Here is a 23,615-nt window from a genome sequence, read left to right on the forward strand (position 1 = left end):
CTAACAGTGGACATGCCCTGTTTGATCTGATAGAAAAATATCAACTCATCTCCATCTTGATGGGTTTCCATGGTCAGGTACTCCAGAAGAGGTGTGTCAGGCAGGAGTTCTAGCTGCATTAAACTGTGAAAATTAGTGGAGACAAAGACCTGTGGACACTGGGTGCCTTGACTGATCCAGTACCTCAGGACAGCAGCCAGGAGGGACAGGCCATCCAGTGTGTTGGTCCCTTTACCAAACTCATCAATAAGTACCAAGGACCTCTCTGTGGCATTGTTTACTGCTTTGGCAACCTGGTTAAGATCAATCATGAAAGTAGAGAGCCCTACAGAAACTGATTCCCTACTGTGGATTCTTGTGTAAATCCCATCAATTACTCCGATCTCTGCCTCTGCTGCAGGGACATAGCTGCCGATTAGAGCCATGAATACTATAAGACCTACTTGCTTTAAGTAAACCCTCTTTCCAGATGAGTTGGGCCCTGTGATGATCTTTATTCGTCTGGTAGCCTCACCACTGTTCACAGGATTGGCCACAAAAGTCTTTGCGCATAGTTCCATGAGCGGATGTCTTCCATCCTTAATGTGGAAGCCATGGCGGTGAGTAAAGTGTGGCCGGCAGTAAGCATTCTCCCGGGCCATCACTGCCAAAGCTAGTAGCACATCGAGATGTGCAGTATACTCAATCACACTGTTAAGCACTTCAGACTTCTCCAAGATCTTTGTCTGCAGCTGGTGCATAATAAGTGTTTCCTGGTCTCTGATCTCACAGTGCAAGTCACCCAGCAAGCTGTCTAGCTCCTTAGTCCTAGCACTTCTGTAGTGCAGTTTATCCTCTGACAAGAACATGAAGTCCAAGCCTTCGATTTCAAAGTCACTCTTATCCACCATAGTAGGTAGCCGTGGAATGGAGAGAAGGAAGCCAATCAAAGGAATGTAGATCACACAACAGGAAGGAATATGATTCTCCAAGGTCTCCAGTTCTTTTCGTGCCACTTCTGTGAGGAAGTCTGACAGTCCCATCAGCTTTCGTTTCTTCTCATCGATGGTGGGGTCCACGTTGGGTCTAACAGTGAAGCGGTTCTCTGAGATGCTGCCTTCAAAGTCCACCACTTTGCTGATTAGACTAGCAATGTAGTGCAGATCATCAGTAAAGACACGTGAAATAGTCTGAAAGAGTTCAATAGTGTTGGGCAGAGAACGACACGTGTCTCTGAGGCACACTGCACTGTACACTGTCTTATAGAGTGCTTGCCAATCACTAACTTTTGTGTGGGAGAGAGTCATTCTTTTTAGAATAAGAGGCACATTTTTAATATTCTTGAGGCAACCTTGAAGAGTGAGGACTGTTTCATGGTTCTGAGCCAGCAGGAAGAAGTGGATAACATCTAGCCGTTTGTTCAGCTCTGTCAAATTCCGAGTAGGTCGTGTGAGCCACAGCCTCAGCAGTTTTTCTCCCCATTTGCACCTGCAACGGTTTAAAATTCCATATAAACTGAATCCTTCTTTTAATCCACTCGACAGCTTGTACACAGAAGGATGGATATCACTTTTAAATATCTGCAGGACACAGTAAGTGTCCTGGTCCATATGCACAATATCTGACAGCACAAACTTTTTAAAGGACAGAATAGGCACTGCAACAGTGCTTTCTTCAAGCTCAACTCCAACCCTTCTCCTGTCGAGAAACTTAAGGAGTCCCCCTAGGGCTCGTATCATGAGCGGGCTCTCAAAAGGGATGATTGAGGACAAGTAGAGAACTTTCTCTGTTGCAGTCATATGAGAAGGGATAAATGGAAATTGCCTAGATAGGATCCGTTGCTTGCTGACTTCCAGGCCAAAATCTATGTTAGGAAACAGGACAATTTCTGGTTTTCTTATATCTTTATCACCAGCAGCAGCTGTTAGGCCGGTCAGGAATTTGGCAATATTCTGGTCCTGTTTTGCACTGGTCACTATACATTGAGGATTAACTTCCCCAATCACCATTTGCAGTAGCTTAAGGTCTTCATTATCAGGAATGTCAGGCATGAAGTAGACTGAGCAATCTTCTGTATCATAATAAGTAATTGCAAGCTGCCCTGCATACCACAAAACAGACATGTGTGTCTCAGAGCACTCTTCATCCTCTTGTTCAGGCCCAAGGGGTGGTGGCAAGGCACAACTTGTGGCTGATATGGCACTCATTCTGTTGGAGAAAGATATTTTTATTCACAACTCATCCAAAGAGTTCTGAGAAGTAACTGTAATTGACAACAGCAGGTTAACACTCACTCTTCCAACCCCATAGAAAATAAGATGCTACCAGGAATTAAAGATACGTGTTACCTGCGCAAGTGAAAAAATGCAGCCAATAATTACAGCTGCCATCTTGCTTCCAAGCAAGGTGTAACTGAGCCAACAGCCAGCAACGTTGGAATAGTTCTACAGTTCTTCTTTGTGTCCTTTATTTTATTAAGCATATATGTATGCCCAAATACCCATAAATACAGTACTGTACATGCACACATGTATATACACTTACAAAATCATCCTCCCTCAGAGGTATGGGACACCCACGTGCACGGACCACGGCTCCTCACAACAATGCAGCCACATAAACCGGTCATCGTTTCAGGGTCCTACCCCTGTATTTATGCAGCACCATCACATAGTACTGGTTTCTATACAAGTACATGAGGTACTGCTGGAGGGATCAACCATACCAGTTTCCCCTACAGAGTCCACAGTCGCTGTCAGCAGCGCACTTCCAACCCTCTCCCACTTCTTCCCCCCTCTACTCACCCTCCTCCCCACGGGCGGGCAGCTCGTTTCGGCTGCTGCGTCTCCTTGCAGTCCAAAAGTTTTACTTCGACCCGTTTCCCCTCCCTCCCCGGGCCGGTGCTTGGCGCTCCCGGCGCTCAGGCCTCCCCGCCGCCGGCTCCTGTCAGGAAGGCGCCGCGCTGTGGCGCTAAACCCCGTCTCCGCAGCCCGGCCGCGGCCGCCATCCCGCCCCCGCCGCGCTGCCGTTAAACGCCGGCCCCTCCCCGCTGCCTTTCCCGGCGGGGAATGAACCCTCAGCCTCCCTTGCGGCCTCCCGGCTGAATGGAAGCACCCCTCTCGTCGGGGGTCAGAAACCTGGACGCGTGATGCTGGGAGATGAGCAATTTGGTTGTGGGGCTTGGTACATGGGAAGTGAAGCTGCTTGCCGGGGCGTTGGGTGCCCTGCTTTGCAGCCGTGTTAAGGCCTGTCACTACTTAAGCCTTCCTGCCCCTGGTCCCACAACGGGGCAAGCACTGCCCGGCCACCTGCGGACAGCAGCCACAGGGACTCCATGCAGCTGGCGGGTTTAACTGCAGGCTGGGGACAGCGGGCTGCACCTTCCCCCCCTGCATGCAGAGGAGGCACAGACATGACAGGGCTACCAAATGCTGTCACCTTGATGCCCTGCCAGGCTTGCAAGAGCTCCTCACATAACACCTCTCCAAGTACATGTTACACAGCCATGTCCCTTTACAGGCATCCATTTGTTACAGCACTTCCCCAAGAGGCACGTGTCTTCCTCCTCCACTTCTGGCACCAAATGCTTCAAAATCACCTCTCAAGTACTCTCCCCTTCCCCCCAATTATAGCATATCTCTATAATCAGCATCTATAACTTTCCCACGTGGGAACAACTGTCTCTCATTTCCACTGTCCAGACCCTTTCAATTAAGAAATGAACCGTGGCCTTCCCATGCACCTGTGTTGTTTCATCCTTTCACATCTAATTGCAACCATTGCAAACAGCACCCCAGAAATTGCTCCAAGTTATTAAAAATATCATACAGTTTTCCCATGGCTGCTTTTCCAACTCCCTTTCAGTAGTACATCACAAGCATAACACAATTCCTGAGCATTCAACATTTGATTCACACCTTACCAATCTGTTTTTGACAGGCAACATCCCAACCTCTTGTAAATGCTATTTTTCTATTGGAGCGTGAAGAGGTGATTTTGATTTTTTCCTCATTTCATTCCATGAGTACTCATGGCTTCACATTTGACAAGTGTTCTCCTGGCTGAAAAGGTCCTTTTTTATTACTGATTGATGTCTAAATGTATTTCAAAGAACTGTCATCCAAAAAGCAAAGAATGATGATTTAATTTCAAAATAACCTCAGTACATAAGGACTAATCTAGCCATAGAATACAAAATTTTAAAAAATGACAATCAGGATGGAATAAATGAAGACTTCCAAGGAGGTCGTGTACCCGAAATGAAAAGCATCTGCCACTAGATGTCATCGTTTCAGAGATTAAGGAAATGGGAAGACATTTTTGACCTTCACTAAATTACATTTTATGGGACCAAAAGTCTAATTTACTAAAGGGCACAAGTCTCTAAATTAGACTTTAGAGAACCAAATGTGCAGGTACTCACTCAAGCAAAGTGCTTCTGCAGTCAGTAATTTTGTACATAAGTAAAATTTCGGTAGACATACCAACACTGAGCCCATCTTGCATAAGAGTAATTGTGAATGAAGCACCACAAGAAATGTGTGAGTGTGATGCTCAGATGAACGGGTATAGTGTGAGGGTGTGAGGAAGGAGACAGCATCTCTCCCCTTTAGGGACCTTTTCAGTGCAGAAGGGGATAATAAGAAAAGGAGGAGTCTCTAAACAACACCTACAGAGACACAAACCAGACCAGCAAACGATAAGGGAGGCAGCAGCAAGAGCCAAAGCTGGTCAGTCACACAGATTGATGAGAGCATGTGGAGTGTGGGGATGTTTATTTCAGTAGGATTGTCTGGTTGAGGACCTTGTCAAATGGCATGGTAAGGGAAAGGGGGAAGCCATAAACAAAACATACAGAGACACAAACCTGCCAAACATAACACACACAACCAAGAAACAAACCTTGTCAGTCACACTAACTGATGGGTTATCAAGAAACTGCAGGCAAACTGGGACTTTGCAGCTATCGGGGATGTGAAGCTGAGGGTCCAGGGTGTTGGGGGGGTTGGTGGGATGTGGGATGTTCAGGGGAAGGGGATGCGGAGGAACAAAGGAGGAGTGGACAGAAAGGGATGTAAAAGGGGCTGGTGGGCACACTTGTCTGAGTGAGTTGGTGTGGGGGGTGCTGGCTGCTGGGGGCAAATGTCTGTATCTTTGCCAAACCTTTGCCAAATCTTTGTGTGTGAGGGATGTGGGCACTACCAAAACCTCAGGCCAGACCAGTTGGCAAGTGGGAACCCATGGGGGCCCAGGATCTGGGCGGGGGAGCCAGGTCTGTGTTTGGGGGGGATGCACAAATGCTCATGTGCTTGTGAACCTGGAGACATTTGTGCGCGTGCCTGCACTAGTGTGGGGGCTATCTGCGCTTGTGTCTTATGTGAGCCCTATATGTGGGTGCTGTTGAAGGCTGTGCCTTACCTGTGGCAGCCTGTGTAGCCAGCCATGTCCATGTCCTCTGAGCATGTGTGTGTGTCTCCGAGATGTGAAAGCAGCAGGCGTATCCATCCTGGGTCCTCAGGGCACCAGGCTGGGCTCCAGCAGCCAGGCAGTAGGGAGCCCTGGGCTGGAGCTGCTGGAGACAGTGGTCACTCCTAATATCCCTTAGCGTATAGTAACGATTTTTAAAAAGCAAACAGCATTATTTAGAGGTGTATTGAAGGAGAATATATTTAATTTCTACAGAGATCATTTATTTTTATTGAAAATAAGATGGAATGAGGAACTCTAAACTCTTAAAATAACTACTGAAATGAGGTTTTCTGAAAACAGCTTAATAGAATATTTATTATGTTCCACTCCATGTACGCAAAACTACATGATGATAGTGATATTGTAAATCACTCTAAGTTTTTAGATTTGCTGAGATATAAAGCTTAGAGCAGGTTGAATACAATGACATTTTCCTACTTGGTGATTTTAAAAACCCAGAAAACTGCCCTTGACAAAGATTCGCGATTCTTCGTTGTAGTAGCATGCCTATGACAGCAAGATGTAGCATGATGACAGCAAGAATAATTTCCAGTTACATGTTCCATGAAGACTGTGGCAAACCATTGGAATTTAAAGCAGTTGTAGCATTGTGTATGTCCATTTGTTTCTTTTAGGACTGAGGAGGGAGGGGTAGAAAGGAGATGTAATGACACTTTTATTTCCTTGTTTAAGTTTTGCAGCAGACGGTGCTTAACTAAAACAGAAAATATGGCACATTATTGTTTCAGTATTCCTTTTGCATCCTGAAGTAGTTTTCCATCGTAACTATATGTCTGGTTAAAATGAAAACTGTAAGAATTAAATATGAAAATTTAGTCTTCTAGTAGAATGCCTAATTGAATTTTATGTTGCTACTTAAAGGTGAAAAAAATTGACTCAAGCTTGTATGAAGATTTTAAAAACCATTATTTTGGAGATGAGATACTGCACCGCCTAGATCTTTGCTCCATGTTGAAAAAAAAGCAACCAAACGGTTACTACTACTGTGAGTCCTCTATTGTTTTTGGTAAGTACATCTTCATTTTGCTCTTATATCAATTTTATCTATACCTTACATGCCTAAATAGCCATTTTTTCTGGAGTGTACGTTAGGTGATTCTTGTAATAACATTCATGGAGTCTGACAGAAGTCTGTCCTTCAATCCTGGCTCTCCAGGAACACTGTGCAGTGTTTCTTGCTGACAGCTGAAGTTTATTTTCAACTATCCATCCCCAGAATCCAGTTCCATTTCTGATCCTAAAATGAGTGTTGAAGAGTGAGATCTATCACTCTCCAGAACTGCTCATCTCTCTGTTGACTATATAAAGACAGCCTGTGTGCCTGAGTTAGATTAGACATAGTAATTATAGATAATTAAAGCTAAATGAAATGTCTCTGGTTTGGCAGAGATGTGACCTTACTTGGACTATATTCATATACAGAGAGAATTTCAGTGGTACAACAGATTTCGTAATAACTATTCAGAATACCATCAAGACTTTAAAAATTGTACAGATACCTTGCATAGATCATTACAATGCTAGAAGTCACAGTCGTATCCTCCTGCTTAATCTGAACAGAAGCTTCTAGGCTTGTCTTCTCGTTTCTGCCACAAACTTTGTATAGCTGGAACTTCAGGTGAAGGAACTACACATGGAAGGTCTGTGGACTGAGAGACTATGGGATAATGGCTTGTACAATAAACCTCTCTGTGATGGTTAGTTCCCAGCAGCTGATAATGGATCTTAGGGCTGCTATTAGTAATATTAAGAACATGAGTTAAAGTACTCTAAGTGGAATAACTAGAGAATGTTGAGGATTTTTTCTTAAATGTAGTCACCCCTTTAAATCTAGGAATGTACTGTGTGATGTGTTGGGAATATCTTTAAAAAACCATTCCTATACCTGCAGATCTTTAGGAAATCAGATGACATGGGAAGATGATCAAGTAGTAATACAGCAAAATACAAAGTTTTTTATTTTAATTGTTTTTTTTTTTCACCTGTCCTAATTAGGATGATTACTTATATATGTCATGTTAGAGGTGAGTCTCAAAAGCCAGGTTTATAGCAGGGAACGGGTCAAGGTCTTTGGAGTTCGGTTATATTTTTTCTTCTTTGTACTGGTACAACTTGTTTTTTATAGTTTTGGGATATTTTTTTTTTTGCTGCAGTCTTGTCAAAGGTTGAATGTAGTGCTGTTGGAAGACATGGGATACTGAAATTCATAGAAAAAGTTCATGTGAAGACTTAACTTTTTCTTTTTTCTTTAGAAATAGAAATTTAGAAATAGAATAAAACTCTATTTGGCACGATGTCAATGAGCAACAGCTTGATCTCAACAAGAGTATGAATGGTCTTAATAAATCTTAATAAAGCAAAGTCTTAACTTTGACCTGCTTAAGGAAAAGAGAACATCTGTTCTTGTATGGATCCTCTAATAATAGGAAAGAAATACGAAAAATCTTTTACAAGGAGTCTCAACAATAAAATGCTCACTTAAAGATTATGATAAATTTGTTCTCATATACCTTGCAACATTTTCCAGATTTCTGGTAACAAGTGACCAGAAATCATTCCAACAAGTAAATTATTCTGTGGATCCAACGTGTCCCACTCCAAAGCATGCTAGCCTTAGTAATGAAAATATTCATGACCAAGGAATGATCATATCTTCAGAAAGAACAAACAAAACATGCAACATCAGGGAGATCTTCCAAGACTGTTGCCATCCCAACTAGCTGAATAGAAACATCTTCACTGGAATCTTTTCTCATGTGGACAGTTTTAAAGGAAAGCCCTGTCTTCATCCTTAAGTAATAAGGAGTCTTATAAAAAATGAAAGCTTCTGTTTGTTACGAAGATATATCCTTAAGGACCAAGAAATCTCAAAATGATGAAAACTTCTGTTTGTTACGAAGTTACATTGCTAAGGACTAAGAAATTTCAAGAAGATAAAGATTTTATGAAGATATCGTGTCCATCCCCAAGTTCTGCGAAACCTTTAAAGATATGATGAGTGTAAATTAAAGTAAAACTTCTGATCCAGGCACCTCTTCTAGTTGAGCTAATTTTGATGGAAAGCTCCAACTTTCAAAGGCTTATAATTGACAGAAATACATGTGAATAATGCATTATACTCAGTTTTTCCTAAGCACATGTTTTTTTCAGCTTCCTAAAAACTATACCTGGTTAATAGGCAGGTGGTACCTGGTGCCTCATCTGCTCTTTTTCAGCCACTTTTCAAGCTCTGGATTGTTTCATTCTTAATGCTATAAAACTAACACTATGTTGGAGACAAAGAGTGTTTATGAACAGTTAGTACTACTTCTAAATTCCTGTTGTTTGATCTAGCTTTACACAAATACCGCTATTAAAAGTTAGTGCTGGTTCCGGGACTCTCTGTAGGGCTTTGGTGATGAGTTGGTTTCTGCCATGTGGTAACTTGTTTCCCTATGCTGCAGCATTGGTGGTGGAAGTGCTCAATGGTCTTGAGGACTGTTTTGAGGACTTATGATTAAATACTTATCCAATGATTTAAACATGTCAGGCACTTTGCAAATGCTAATTGCTGTTAATGTTTTTGTTTGCGCTTAGGGCCATCTTTATTTAGCTTAGGTAGGTTGTTACAAAACAAATCAAAAGCAGTACAGAGGAATAAAAAGTGTAGGATGTCTGTTTAAATTAGTGAAAACATTATTGCAAAATCCAGATCAGTCAAAATTAGTGAGATATATTTTTACATATTTATCTACCTATCTGTCTGTCTGTCTATCTAAATATTTTATCATATTTATTACCTTGTGTTAAGTATGTCTTGTAGTTATGTTTATGTCTCTGTATATAACTATATATCTAAAGTCTTATGTACGTGTTTGTACATACAAATATTATTTATTTGCATCCAAATGCTTACAGAAATTACAAGATTATTTAGCATAGTATAAAATTTTTAATTTAGGTGTAATTGAGGCTCCACTATTCACAAATATACTTCAGAATAATTTGGAATATGTATCTGATTAAGGAATATTGTAAGTAACTCATTACAAATAAAAGCTGTTTAGTAGCGTATATAGATATTGACAATGTTTTTTCAAAACATTTCTTTAAATCTCTCTTCTTGAACTTGGTCTTCTTACTGTCATCTCAGAATGCTAACATGAGACAGTCAGTCTTTCAGCTGTCTTTTGAATATGAGTCCCATGAAATGGTTTATAACAGCAGTCAATCAACTGGTATTCAAAGCAAGACTCAGATGCTTTTTTGGCTTTAACTCAGTCCTGGTGTGTCAAAGTGTAAAGAATTTATGGGAAGTGTCATTTTCACAGTCCGAACAGAATTCTTCTCTGAATTATTTTTACTTGACTACTATGTCTGGCTTTCTCTAGCCGTAGTATTTCTCAAGCCATAGTATTTGAATGGATGTTCTTCACTGATACATTAAGAAAGTGTAGTAGTATTATCCCCGCTTTTCTCAGTTCTATATGGACGTAGATTCATCTTGTACAAATACACGCCTTTTCGTTTTTCTGGTTTTGTACATGTTAATATATATTTATCTGAAGCCAGTAGGGAAGGAAAACAGCTACAGAGTTTAAATGACTTGGTTTTTTTCATTTCAGAGAAGAAGAAACTACATTTTAATGAATATTGAAAAACTCATTTAAAAATGTTTTAAAATGTGATTTGAATAGGTTTTTAGTAACTATAGGTAGCTAGGACATTAAAATAAGCATGGGAGGGAGTTAATGCAGTTCTATTAATACATCAGAAATAGTGAAAATTGAAAATTACTTAATACAGACAAAACACTGTATCCAGGTCTAGTTCTTTCTACATGTACGTGTATCCAAGCAGTTACCTTCTTTCCTTGAAGTGCACAGAAAATACAAAAAACAGTATTTACTTTTTGTCACGTAGAGTTTGTGCCAGATTTGAGTGTTATGCATATAATAAGAAAAAAATCTAAAAAGGGACCAGAATCAATGTTAGAAACAGAAGTCCATACACAGCAAAGAATTGCATGCTAGCATATCCAATAAGTGCCAGCTTGGTAGCTGCACATTTTAAAAGCATGTTTAAAAATATGAGGCATAATAGCTTGATGTGAATCAAGGCAGAGGTGGAAAACCTGCTGAGCTGCAGTGGTATGCAGCAGGTACAGAGCAGCATCCACTATCTTCAGCAGAGCCTACAGACCACAAGATTTCTCTGTATCTGCATGCCAGCCCCACAGGGTATGTATTCAGGAGTTAAAATTTGACTTGACAGTGGCAATAACGTGGAAGCTTCATCCTCAAAGTAAAGTTCAGTTTATTCTTTAAAGCAAACGAAACAGCAAGCCAATGAAGTGTCCTTCTTCAGACCACCGACCTCATGGCAACTGTTGTATGTCACCTCAAATCCCAAAGACCAGTGAATGCTGGAATGAGTTGAGCTTCTCAATGTATACACCTTCACCTGAATGATTGTTCAGTTATTTTATACCACGGTGAAGATGTTCAGTAGACCCTCTGGCCATCAAAGGAAGCATTATGTAAATCTTCTTATGTTAAATGTGCCCTTAGCATTAAGTATCTCACTTAGATATTTTCAGGATCCATTTATGAAAATTTTTGTAGACTCATTTCAAAGAATATTTGTTTATAGTAACATAATATAAAATGAGTTTATATACACATTAAAGAAAGTTATCACATGCCAAGCTGTATTCAGCCTGTAAACTGTGATAAGATTCTCCTGAGTGGCTAGTAAGGAGAATTTTATATATCAGACTTTCCCTGTGCTATCTCTGAGGTAGAAAAACGTCAAGAAGTCTGTTCCTTGGTGGAAACCACCCAGCAGGTTACTCTTGCTTCCTGCACAGCCAGAACTCATATATCTGGAATGTGTGCCAAGTTGGAGGTTAAAGTGCTGTTACAGTTCCTCTTAACCATTGCAATCTAGCAGTAGCAATATGGAAATTGAAATACAAGACTACAAACATCTGGTTTTATCTGGATAAAAGCATAATAATATGGTAAAGGTAATTCTCCTTGCTGCTCAAATAATACCTCTAATAGATGCCTTTTTAAGTAGCAGAACATCAGTGGGTTGATTTACATTTCAGTGTAACTATGTGCAAGTTGAGTGTCCAGTCTAACCTTGTCATCAAGGTCTCTCTGAAATGGGAGAGACCTACCAAAGTCATTCATCCTATCCTAAAATGGGTGTGTAAGACAGGCAAGATCAAAGAGGTTTCTAAAATAGGCAAGATGTGAGTCTAAGATATGCTACTTGAACAGTTAATATTTGTTAATTAGCTTGCTTGTTAATTTTATATATGTATATATAAAGATACAAATTTTCAACCAAATGACAAAAAGTTCCATTATATTTGCAAGCTTCACATTTCTGACCGAGATCAATAACATTATGAACAGAACATGTTACAAAATATATTCTTGCAGATTGCTGCTGTTAGGCTAGTTGAATTGTTTAGGTAAACTTTTAGTTACTTAAACTTTAATAGCCTTGAGTTAGGATTTAGTGGCGCAGTTTATGCTTCCGCATTACATTCTATGATGTTAGCCAGGCAGGTGCTCAACACCCACGTCTCAAAGAACAAGATGCCCCTGGTGGTACCTTATATGAGAGCTCTACAGACTGAAGAGAAGTTTGTCAGCAATAGGTTTTGGGGATACCCACCAAGAAGAAAGAATCAGAAAAAGGAAAAATGGAAGAAAAGACTCATCTGTACCTGAAACAGAAAATAGATATGATAACATCACTTTATGATCTCAAAATAATAGTGTGAGAAATAGAAGGATGAAAATAAAAGAATTGGAAACCACTTGGTAGTTCAATAGATTGTTAACATCCCTCAGTTTGCTCATTTTAAAAAATACACTGACCATGTCAAGCAAAAAATACGGTAATATTTCGCCTTCATCATCAAGGAAGAAGAGGGTTCAAATACAGTCTGCAATATGAAGTCTGCCCAATTTGTCTGAAACCTTTTTAAAGTGGTACTGGCTTAAATGAAGAGAAAGACTGCCATTTGCCTCCTTCAGATACTCTCTGGATTCTCTGTCTGCAAATTGTTTGACCCAAACGTGATTAATTTTATTCATACAGCAATTAAACATTCCTTACATTGGAAACAGCAATGATAACAAAGTAAATGAAGTTTTGATTGTCCAGATTCTACATCCTCCAAAATTACACATATTGTGTGTTGGTTTCTTTTACTGTCCTTACTCACATGACAGTGAATCACTTTGTATAAAATAATGAATCATTCTTTGATTTTACCTGTTATCTGTCCTTTCTCCTTTTCCTGTCATTTCAAAATACCCCTAGATCTGTTTCTTTCACTCCTTAATTTTCCTTTCCTTTCCTTGATAAGTCTATTTGTACACTACCTTCTACCTTCTCCACTATATTAGGTTGTGAGTAACCATTCTTGAGATTCTTGCATATCTATGGCACTATTCCTAAATTTTAATTAATAATATGTCAGTCATACTGCTTTTCGATAAAAATGTCTTGGGCAGCTTCCCAGGGGCTATTTCTTAACATTTGAAATTAGTAATTAATTCACTGTTTGTGATGAGTTTATCCACAGCTGTTGCAATTTTGTGCATGCAGTACGCTGAACAACTCTTTTCCTATATAAAAAGCAACAGCTATTGTGTGCTAATCAGTAAAGTCTTTCCCTAAAGCACTATTTCTTAGCACAGTCATGTGGTAGAGTATTGACTTATAAAAATTATTCTTTTAAACACGGCAGAGAAACACATTTTTGTTAATAATCTAGAAGCCAGACTCTCTATGGACAGTGACTACAAAGTGTTAATCCGGTGGTTTCTTATACACATCAAATATTTTTCATTCACTACTGAGAACATAGTGGTGGTCCCCTATTGATTACTTTTCGCTAGTCTTATGTTAAAATTTGATGATCTCTTTAGCTCCAGTGACCTATCTTGTCTTGTATCATTACTTGTATCATACAGTTTCTTCCGTATTTGAAAAATTTCTGCTATTGAAACATTGACCATTAGTATAGCATTTTTCAGAATGAGGTAGCATTTTTGTATTAATTTTGTAATACCAGTTATAACTCAAAAGCTAAATTGATAAATTCTATGTGTGGATAAGGAAGAGAACAAGCTGACTGAGAGGGAAATAGCCAATGTAAATATGGCTAGAAAGCAGAAGTTTTAATTTCAGAATGATATTTCATGTTTTGAGGGCAAATACTAATGTACCCGACTTTGAGCTTTGGTGTTGGTAAATGTGTAATAAACTTTTCTTTAGAAAGAGAACAGGGAGCTTTAAAGACAGGAACGTGATGTTTAGTATTCACTCATGCGTCCCCTAATGCCGAAAGTAAGTAAAACTTCTCATCACCTTCCATGATTCTGTGATTCATGATTCTGTGATTAAGAGATGTGTGGTATTTGCTTTATTGTACAGGATATTTTTTTAAATTTTCTTTTAAAAATATCATAATGTAATTCTATTATAAAGGCTATTGTCCTTTTATTTCTCAACAAAAAGGTGTTTGAAGTAGTGATGTGTTTTCAAGCCAGAGATGTTATCAGTAGTCGCAAATAAGCGAAAATAAGATTTTCCTCAAATTACTGTCAAAAATACGTGTAGACAGTGGGAGAGAACTGATGAAGTAAATCTGAAATGAAAACACAAAAGCGTATTTGGCATTAGTAAGAATGTGATTCATAACTGAAAATTTAGTTGAGAATGTAAAAAAGGGAGAATTGATTTTTCACAGCATAACATAGTATGCTATAAAATACAATTTAATAATGTCCAGCAGCTTTTTTGTATCTTAAGTATTTCTGCTTTAAAGACATTTTTCCTCAAGCAGACTTTGGTGTTCAAACAACTAATTTATTCATAAATTTAGTAAATTAAAAATACATTGAAAATATGTACAACATTAATTTTAAGATTTGTTAATTGCAAAAAGTAAACAGATCGCCTAGGAGGTGAGGGGTAAATTAAATATGTAATAATTTTTCATTGAATAGATCAGTAAAGTATAATTATTTTTTATTCTTAACATTTTCCTAGCTAGGACGTTGCTTTTATTAATACATATTTATTGTGTAGTCTTAACATCAAATGGAAGGTATGTTTGATTTACCATAATTGAATTAAGCTTTTCTGCAGTTCCTGCGAGGAATATTTTTCAGTTGTTGATGGTTGGTGCAGATCTGAAGAGCTTATCCAGTGTGTTGCATGGTTACACACAGAGAGTCTACCTAAGCCCTGTGAGGTATTCTAAAATAAGACATAGTTGCAGATCAATAAAGATCAGGACTTCAGGAATAGTAGAAACACTGAGAAAAAAATTTAGTTGTTGAGGAAAAGGACTTTGTTTTGCTTAGTACCACAACTTACATTTCTCTTTCAGAACAGTACTCAGCAGTGAATAGAAACAGGTGATAATTTCATTTCCAGTAATTTTCTTATTCTGTACATAAAATATTTTTGAAGCCCCTAGTATTTGTAAAAGTAGTTTCTTTCCAGTGGAAATAATTTCAAGAAAAAATGTAACAGTTTTTGAAGATGCATTGTTAAGGTGGCTCGTTAATTTCTTGTTTCCTAGAAAGAAGCAACGCACTGTTTCTTATGGAAGCAGTAGAATGTAAGAGCAAGATTACATCAACCACAAGCTAAAACACACCATTATTGTCTTAATAGTAGCCTGCCAAATTACTTGAAGTTTTAATCTGTTCTTAATCACGTCAGAAGGGGCCATCACAGTACCTGCTGAATGCATTGTATGCAATCTTCTGTTTTTCAAATGCAGATCAAACATTTAAGATCTGAATTAAGATTTAATGACAGGAGAGAAATTTGAAACACCTCTCTGTTTATAGGAGAGTTGCACAGATCTGTCAGGTGTGAATGGTTGGTTCTCTATACTCATGCAGTATAGAGAACTTTCTGGGAGGATACAACATACCATTCATAAATGTGTTGCTTTATTACATAGACGAAGAGCTGCTATTTCTTCTTCGTGAATTATGTCTGAGTCTGCCTGTGGGCCCTTATTTGTCAGCCATCCAGCTGTGGACAGTCCAGCATCAGGCTTAATCCCTCTGCCCCACAGCTTGAAAATTTACCAAAGGACATGTGTTAGAATAGAACCACTGCAGACAGAACAGTGCCAAACCTTGCCATTTACAGCTGATAATAAATGCATGAGCAATGCATGAGAAATAACTTTTTTATGCTGCCTTTCATGCTATGTGAACATTCCTCCGCTGTTCCATTGCAAGATGAAATGTGTTAACCACTCATGACATCAACTATCTGATACTACTTTAGTGCTTTAAGGTACCCTGCTTGCTTAGGCTGTGGAACAGACAAGGAGCACTCGGGATCAGGTGGAGATGACAGCGTTTAATGAAGCTGTTCTTCCTGCGTCTCCAGTGTTGGCCGGCGTCTCTAGGCTGATGCCATAGTCTTTAGCTATGTACTAATTTCTACACAAACATCAGTAGGTCAGGAGACTTAGTGGCCAAAGCTGTGGTACCAGGCCTAGGTGAAACATGCACACATACTCACACTTATTAGACATACTTACAGAAAACGAAAGTTAGGCTTCCAATGTTTGAAGTTTCTAAACGTGTCTACACTGTATTTTCTGAGTCAGTGTGGATTCCCACCACTTGCATTCTGAGCAGCTACCTGGGTGTGTGTGTTTGGCCCAGTGCTGAGCTTGACAGCTTGAGTTGGCACCACAGATTCTATTCACCTGGATTTGGGTGAGCTTTGAGTATGGGAAGAGTGAGTTCCTCTTGTCCTCTCTAGACTGCATGGTCTTACTTTCGGTGAATAGCTTGATTTCTGAAGTGCTGAGACACTGCAGTTTGGCATAGGCTTTTAAAAACCTCCGCTGTAACTTCATGTTTTGCAAAGAGCAGATTTGTCTTAAAAGAATTCTGAGTAACCATCCAGAGCCTATGGGTTACAGCAGAAAGTAATTGCTGATTGAAGACTGTTTAAAAAACCTTTTAACTTTAAAATCATTTATTTCGGGAAACAGTGAAAATGCCACAATAGCATTTTAATACCTAGGCACTGTTTCTGTAGCTTGTTTATTTTTTTTTAAATGTTTAAGGCGTTTTGAATCAGAAGCCCTAGATACTGTACTTTATTGCTTTAATCAAGAGAACAAACAAAAGGCTTTCTTACACATAAAACTGTTCCTAATTAAATACACTTGGAAAGTGGGTCAAGCTGAACAGGAACAAAGTACTCTTATTCCAAAATAAGAGCGTTCACATATGGAATTATTCAGAAACAGCTTTTAGTACTTTAAAATTCCCAGCCAGTGTTAATCTGTTTTATCTTTCAAATGCAGGCAAGCCCTATAGTTTTCCTTCCCCATTCCTATCTGTCGTATTTCAAACACAAAATGCATTGGACGTTAAAAAATTATATCACTTGATTAGGATGTTATAAAACCTTTGGCAGAAGAGGAGGCTTGTTAGTGTATCTTTACTATTAGAAATGCTGCTTTCACATGAGAGCAAGTAAAAGCAATCATTATTTTACATGGCAAATATACCTGCTTCTGGATGTACTCTTTTAGAAGCATATGTTGAATTATTTTGTGATCTTCATTATTGGTGAATTCCATTTTCTATACCTCATAATTTCCTTTCCTGATGTATTACCCAAGATGTAAAGATGCTAATCTCCAAATATCTCAATTACCATCCGTAATCCAGATTATCTGTTACCTCAGTCATTTACATCTTCCAATTGTCTTGTAATTATCTGGTTATCTAGTCAGAGCTTTTCATATATATTTTTTATTTTCAGAAATAAACAGAACATCTGGTTTATCTTTCTTCATAATTCATTACCTGGATTGGTTTGAATGTACTTAGAGGTTATTTATATTCTTGGGAAGAGCTTTTCTGAATTTTGAAGAACACAAATCACATGAATGCATACTATTTCTCCAAATAGTGTAAAATATTGTAGGACAGTTCTTTCTATATAGGCATAAAAACCATGTATTTCAAAATAAACCTAAATCCATAATTTGAAATACAGATGAGTAAATCCTAATGCCTTAGTTATTTTTGAACTAGTATAAATAATTTCCTGATAAAGAATCATCTGTATTTTTACTGTTACTCTGTATCATGGGGCCTTTTTGGCTTATATTACCAATTTGCACCATGATGCTGTAATTATCCAGGTTGCTTATGAGCAACAAAGGCTAAGAGGTTTTAAAAATTGAGTTCTTTCTGATTGTTTATCTGCCCTTTCAATTTTAAACTCTCCAGTCGCTTTCAGTCCTTTTCTTCCCTTCTTTCTCAGTTTGGGACTTCAGTGGTACAGGGCCAATGGTGGGGAGGCTTACGTAATGAAATAAGGAAAATAACTTTATTTTGGGACAATACTGCCCTGTAGTAGGGTAGATTTAAAGGTAAGAATTATACAGTAGAATGCAATAGTCGAGTACAAAATATTGTTGAATATTTGAATATTTTTGAGCTTCTACTTAGCTTTACTCGTGTCTAGACTCTAGATGAGTTGCAATGCTCAAACGCGTGGAATTAGCTGCATATATTTAATAAGTTTGTCTTTTGTCTTGGCAGCTATTCTGACTTGCTTTTTTATTTGAACACTTGTCTTTATTGGTTTATTTAATTTAATGGTAGAATCTGTAAGGGGTTGCATTCTGTCACATGTATAAATCTTTTCAAGGCAAATTTACGTTTGTGCAAATTCAAATGTAGTGGTCCATCAGTGCAATTATATGAATAACTTTCTGCTATTAGTGCAATTATAGTAAGAATTCTCTCTACAGACTCTGTCTTAAGGGATGTTTTCCAAACAGATTTTAGTCCACAGTCGTGATCCAGTGTTGCTTCGTGAGATATAACACATGGACTGAATGTGTGTTATCTATCTGACTGAAAAGTGCATTTGATAGGTGTATTATGTTGACAAGTCCTGCTGTTTTGTATTAAAGGAGGGGTTGTTATAAACAAAACTTACAAGTCAAATAGAAGCTTTAGGTGAGTATCTTATGAAGGAATTTGGCCCCAGAGTGAGATGCCTCCATTTCCAATTGTGTGCAGAATCCAGTATCTCAGAGCAAAGTCAAGAAGTTGCAGGCTGAACTGAGTGCTGCGTTGAACAAGCCAGTGGGAAGCACCCAACAGAGAACCGTGACAACACCTCTCTGTCTTTCTTTGATTTTTGAATTGGGCATCTCACCCTATTGGGATCCAAAGCCCTGTATCCTCTGCTGATGATATATAGACACTTAAATCAGGCTTCAGTTTTTTTATTTTAAAGAGGAAATACTTATTACATATATAGCTTAGTTACAATTCCAACTCAAATTGGACATCAGAGCTTTTTTCTTCCCCCAGCATGGGGAATTCAAGCCCCCAAAGGCTGGAAAAGCCACAACCAGCAGCTTAGCATGGAAGGTGAGTGATGCACCTGTACTCTTCAAAGAGCTTCTCCCAGAGTAGCGAAGAATTCAGCTCTCATAGGGCCAAAGAATCACACACACACACACACACACACACACACACATGGGTGTGTATATGCACATGCATGCATGCATGTCTACATAGCATAACTCCTCCTATTTACTTTACTGTGAAGTAATGCAAAACGTTCCTTTTAAGCAGCTCTTTTCTTGCTGGAAACCTTGTAATCATATAGCCACAGAAGTGGGTGGTGTTCACATGGAGGAGGTTAAGAAAGAGCACGCCAGAAAAGCATTGAATAAATGTGGTTTTGGACAGCCTTTGACTATGGAACTCATATGGTACCTTGATGTATATCGAGGCTGCTTCCTACCAGTGGCACAGTAGATTCCCCATGATAGGCTTTGGACTGAGTACAGCCCAGATGTTCATTTTCTTATGTGTTCTTAGTACGATTCATTGAATCGTAGAATCATAGAATCATTTTGGTTGGAAAAGACCTTTATGATCAAGTCCAACCATTAACCTAGCACTGCCAAGTCCACCACTAAACTGTGTCCCTCAGCACCACGTCTACATGTCTTTTAAATACCTCCAGGAATGGTGACTCAACCACTTCCCTGGGCAGCCTGTTCAAAATGTTCCTTTTCTTTGGAAAGAGTTTAGAGAGTCTCATACACTGACATGTTTATGAATGTCCATTTAAAGGACCGTCGTTTTTGATTGTTGCATGTTGTTATCTTTTGTATATGAGCTTATTTTTCAAGCTGTGCTATCCTTTGTATTCTTACGTAAAAGCTTCATTAGCACTTAAATAAAAAGTTCATGCTTAACATTGTAATTTAAATAAATAGATAAATCCTATTTTATCAATTAATATAAAACAGCAATTTAAAAATCAGGGCACTGGTTACTGAAGGTGTAACCAGTGATTTCTCCTAGCTCCAAAACATATTTACCATTGCTAAGGATGAAAACAAATGTCTCTTTCCTTCCTCTAGGTGGGAAACACAGTTGTACTTTGTACAATACACAGAAATTTTATGGAAATAAATAGAATCCAGAGCAAACAAAGGAAACCATTTTACTTCTTTTAAAGCCTGTTTATACATGAGTACATTTTGTAAAGAAATATTTCTCAATACATTGAGGAAGGGAGAAAGAATTTTTTATTTCACTTAGTAGATATTGTATCCTCTGCTTGTTCAGACAGCAAATGCAGAATCACAATCCCTTTTTTTTGACCTTTGTAAATATCACTGTGTCCTTGGAATAAAAAAATATGTAGGAATGCCCACCCAGTTCTTATGTTGTACTCAGTTAATACAGGCATCTCAGTCAAAGCTGCTGTTTCTTGAATTCATTTTAAAGAATTAAAAAATTTTTATCAAAATGATATAATTTTTGTACAAATAGAATAGGTGTTCATATATGAAACTGAATTCCAGAACACACTTCCCTCTTAGTTATAAATGTTAAAAACTTATATTGAAAGACAATAAGCGTGTTTCTGGATGAAGATATAAGAAAGTCTTCTAGGTTTAGTGCTAGCTGGCTTTGTTTGAGAACCTTCCAGTAAATCACTCCTAGCTGTTAGCTCACTTTTGACTCCGTAGATTTCAAGGAGCACTTTCAGATTATGCACTTTCAGTGTTAGCAACTTTATATTAAGTTGATATCACTTCTACATCATTTTATAGAGATGTGATAGAAAATCATAACGCACAAGCTTTGCTTCACTTCTTGTTACTTTACTTCCAGGTATACATAACATTCAGGTTAATTGTTGTCAATTCTCTTATAGGTAATGACTTAAAAAATAACTTACTGATTTGAGTTTATTTGGAAATTCATTTATTTTAATTTTAAATCTGTAAGTATATTCTGTTAATGTTTGAGTCTCTTAGGTAAGTAGTATAATTAGCTTTACATTGTTTTAATGAACTCTAATGTTTTATCTCATGTGTAGTTGGAGGCCAATGGAAAACTGGCAGAACTGTTTGTTTAAATCAATATTAAAATTAGGAGGCTGTTGATCTGTAGTAAAAGAATGGCTGAATTCCAGAAGAAGTTTCTGTTAACTTCAGGGCAGGACGTAATTTTGTGTTGCTTAGGTTTTTCTGAGAAGAATGTATGAAGGGAATAACGAGTCTGTGTATGACTAACTAAAAGGAGTTTAGTTCACAGTCATGTGGGAAAGCAAAAGCTGGCTGGCATTCCCAGTTCTACTTTCCTTTCCATTTAAAATGAGTTTTCTGCTTTGGTTTCTAGAAAACCTTGGAGCAGAATACTGTAAGAATGAGTCAGTGTTACCGCCTGTCCTGATCTTTTAGAAAAGTCTATCTGGCACTTCTCTTCATGATGATGAATCCAATAGATTCATACACAGGCAGCCGTGGCAGTTTAATACCTATTAGTTAAAATTACACCAACAGTTCACCAACTTTCAATCCTTTGGTAATGTGTTTATGATGTGTTGGTAGACCATATGCTAAGGGGTCACCTGCAAGTGATAAATGCAGATTATTCAGTACGCTTGCTGGAAAGATACATTAATAATGAACACATTTTTTTTGCCTGTTGGTGAAAGTGAACATTTCAAATTCTGTGCTGTTTTCCCCTTCCTTTTCATAGTGTAAATTAAAACAGCAAGAAAAAAATTGTAGAAGGAAACAAACAGATTTTTAAAATTACAGTCAATAAGTGATTGCTAGATTAAATGTTTACAATATTCTAGAATATGTGGGCTTGATCCTGAAATATTTTCCATTGTCCCATTTCTGTCTTTTTAGGAAGGACTGAGAGCAAAGTTGTTCCTGAAGTAAGTTTGTTTTAACTTGCATACTCAGAGCAGAGCTTAAGCACATTTGCTATCTGCAAAAGATTGTACTCTGTGTATCAGTTTTAGCTGACGAAGATATGGGTTTAACCTTGTACATACTTCTTTAAATTACATTGTGCATCTCAGATGAAAGCCATGGTGCTGCACATAGATAAAACAATTTAAACAAGAGGGCAGCCTGAAGCGTCCATACTTGATTTCTGTTTGAAACTCAAGGTGGAGACTGCTGAATTTCTGAAAAATAGCTATTGAAGCTGCATGAAGTATAAAGCCAAAGGTAGTTCCATAGTCCAGCCTGATCTCTGCTGTAGTGTGGGCTGTTAGCCCACCTGGCCCTTTGCTGAGTTGAATGGGTTTAGGTAGGCTGAAAAGATGATGTTCCTGTGGAGTCTGGCAACTGCGTGGTGAAGGTGTGGAACAAGAATGCTTTGCCTGCTGCCAGGGGTCAAAGCAATGGTGGAGAATTAACAGCTTGGGAGACTAAGCAGCTTTCTCATCTCATTGGCATGAAGGAAGCTGGAATTCCCCTGGGCATCAGTCTTGGTAATTGGTCTGACTTCCTGCATGTTTCATATGTGTGCACCAGTCAAGCTCATAAAACTGAGGGTTCTCTGTACTGAACCTGGTCACTGGTCAGAGCATCCTTCTCTCTTCCCTGTGCCATTCACAGACCTTCTTCCCACTGTGGCTGATCTTTTCAAAGGACATTTGGCTGTGAAAGACAAGAACGTATTTAAGCATATATTCAAACCTAGAGATTCCTTTTCTGGAAGGCTTTGAGGTGAAATGTGTTATTTCAAAGGAAAGGGAGCCAAGGGTTAATCCTTTTCTTTGAGACTATTTTTTTTTTCTTTATTATCTGAACAAACAGATTGGCTAAGGTGTGTTCCTTGGTTAGCTACGGTTTATGAAAGCAAATGACAGCACACAGGCAGATTTCAGTGAACCATATTAAGGTGCAGCAGTCTCACAAGTGCTATCAGTTGACAACATGAAAACCCTATTAATTGCTTTTTTTAAATTTAATTTTTACATGAATTCCTTTGCTGACTTTATGCTACTTTCCTTTTTTCCTCCCATGAATTGTGAAAAGCCTTTGATACAATCTTAAAAACTTAACTGTAATCCACAGTAACTAGCAATGGTCCCTTCATTTCTGTTCTTTAGTGCTAAGTATTTGTTTGCACTGCACCAAATACCACATTTTCACTGGCATACCAGAATAATATGGCAAGAGATTGAAAAAATAACTTAAAGTGCTGGGGTTTTGTCCTCACCAGAAATTAAGCAGAAATAACCTATTACTACTGATTTCCAGAGCATAGGGCATCTGTGCATTCAACATTTGCTTTTTCTTCAGACTGTAAAAATACATATTTAGGGACCGTTCTGCTGTTGTACTGTCAAGTACCTCTTGAAGAAATGAAAATTTTACAGAAAGGACTACCTTAAATCTCAACTCTCTCCTGACTTGCATTCTTACCAGCAGCTTTAACAAACAGTAGAAAAGAAACTTTGTAATATTCTCAGAAAGTTAACAAATCTGGTCTCTGGAGCTCCAAACATAGGAGATTGGAGAAAATTTGCAATACTGAAGAGTGTTGCAACAGGAATGGAAAGAGGACTGTAATCAGGGCCTCCCTGAGCAACCTTATGCCACCTACATTCTGGGCACATTCAGTGAGCCTATTTATATACATGTTCCAAATCCCAGAAGAATTCTAGTGTAGAAAGGTAATGAAGAGCAATACATCAGCAATAAAATACTGAGTGGGGTGAGCGGCATTAGCAGATCTGACACACAAAACTATGGTACAGTGCCAGTGCATTTCACTGAAATT

The 23,615-nt window shown here is 38.4% G+C and overlaps 2 protein-coding genes across 2 annotated transcripts in view; one reads left to right on the forward strand and one right to left on the reverse strand.

Moving 5' to 3' along the window:
* The window catches only part of MSH5 (mutS homolog 5), a 2,430-nt gene extending 244 nt beyond the window's left edge, over positions 1 to 2,186 (reverse strand). The window contains exon 1 of the mRNA XM_009880162.1: positions 1 to 2,186. This exon is cut by the window's left edge and continues 244 nt beyond it. Coding sequence (XP_009878464.1) covers positions 1 to 2,186 — 2,186 coding nt within the window.
* AKAP7 (A kinase (PRKA) anchor protein 7) overlaps positions 1 to 23,615 on the forward strand; it is an 84,105-nt gene that overhangs the window by 30,155 nt on the left and 30,335 nt on the right. The window contains exon 6 of the mRNA XM_009880163.1: positions 6,331 to 6,475. Coding sequence (XP_009878465.1) covers positions 6,331 to 6,475 — 145 coding nt within the window. The remainder of the gene's footprint in view (positions 1 to 6,330; positions 6,476 to 23,615) is intronic.

Source organism: Charadrius vociferus, unplaced genomic scaffold (assembly GCF_000708025.1).
Source record: "Charadrius vociferus isolate BGI_N301 unplaced genomic scaffold, ASM70802v2 scaffold82, whole genome shotgun sequence".
Taxonomy (NCBI): Eukaryota; Metazoa; Chordata; class Aves; order Charadriiformes; family Charadriidae; genus Charadrius; species Charadrius vociferus.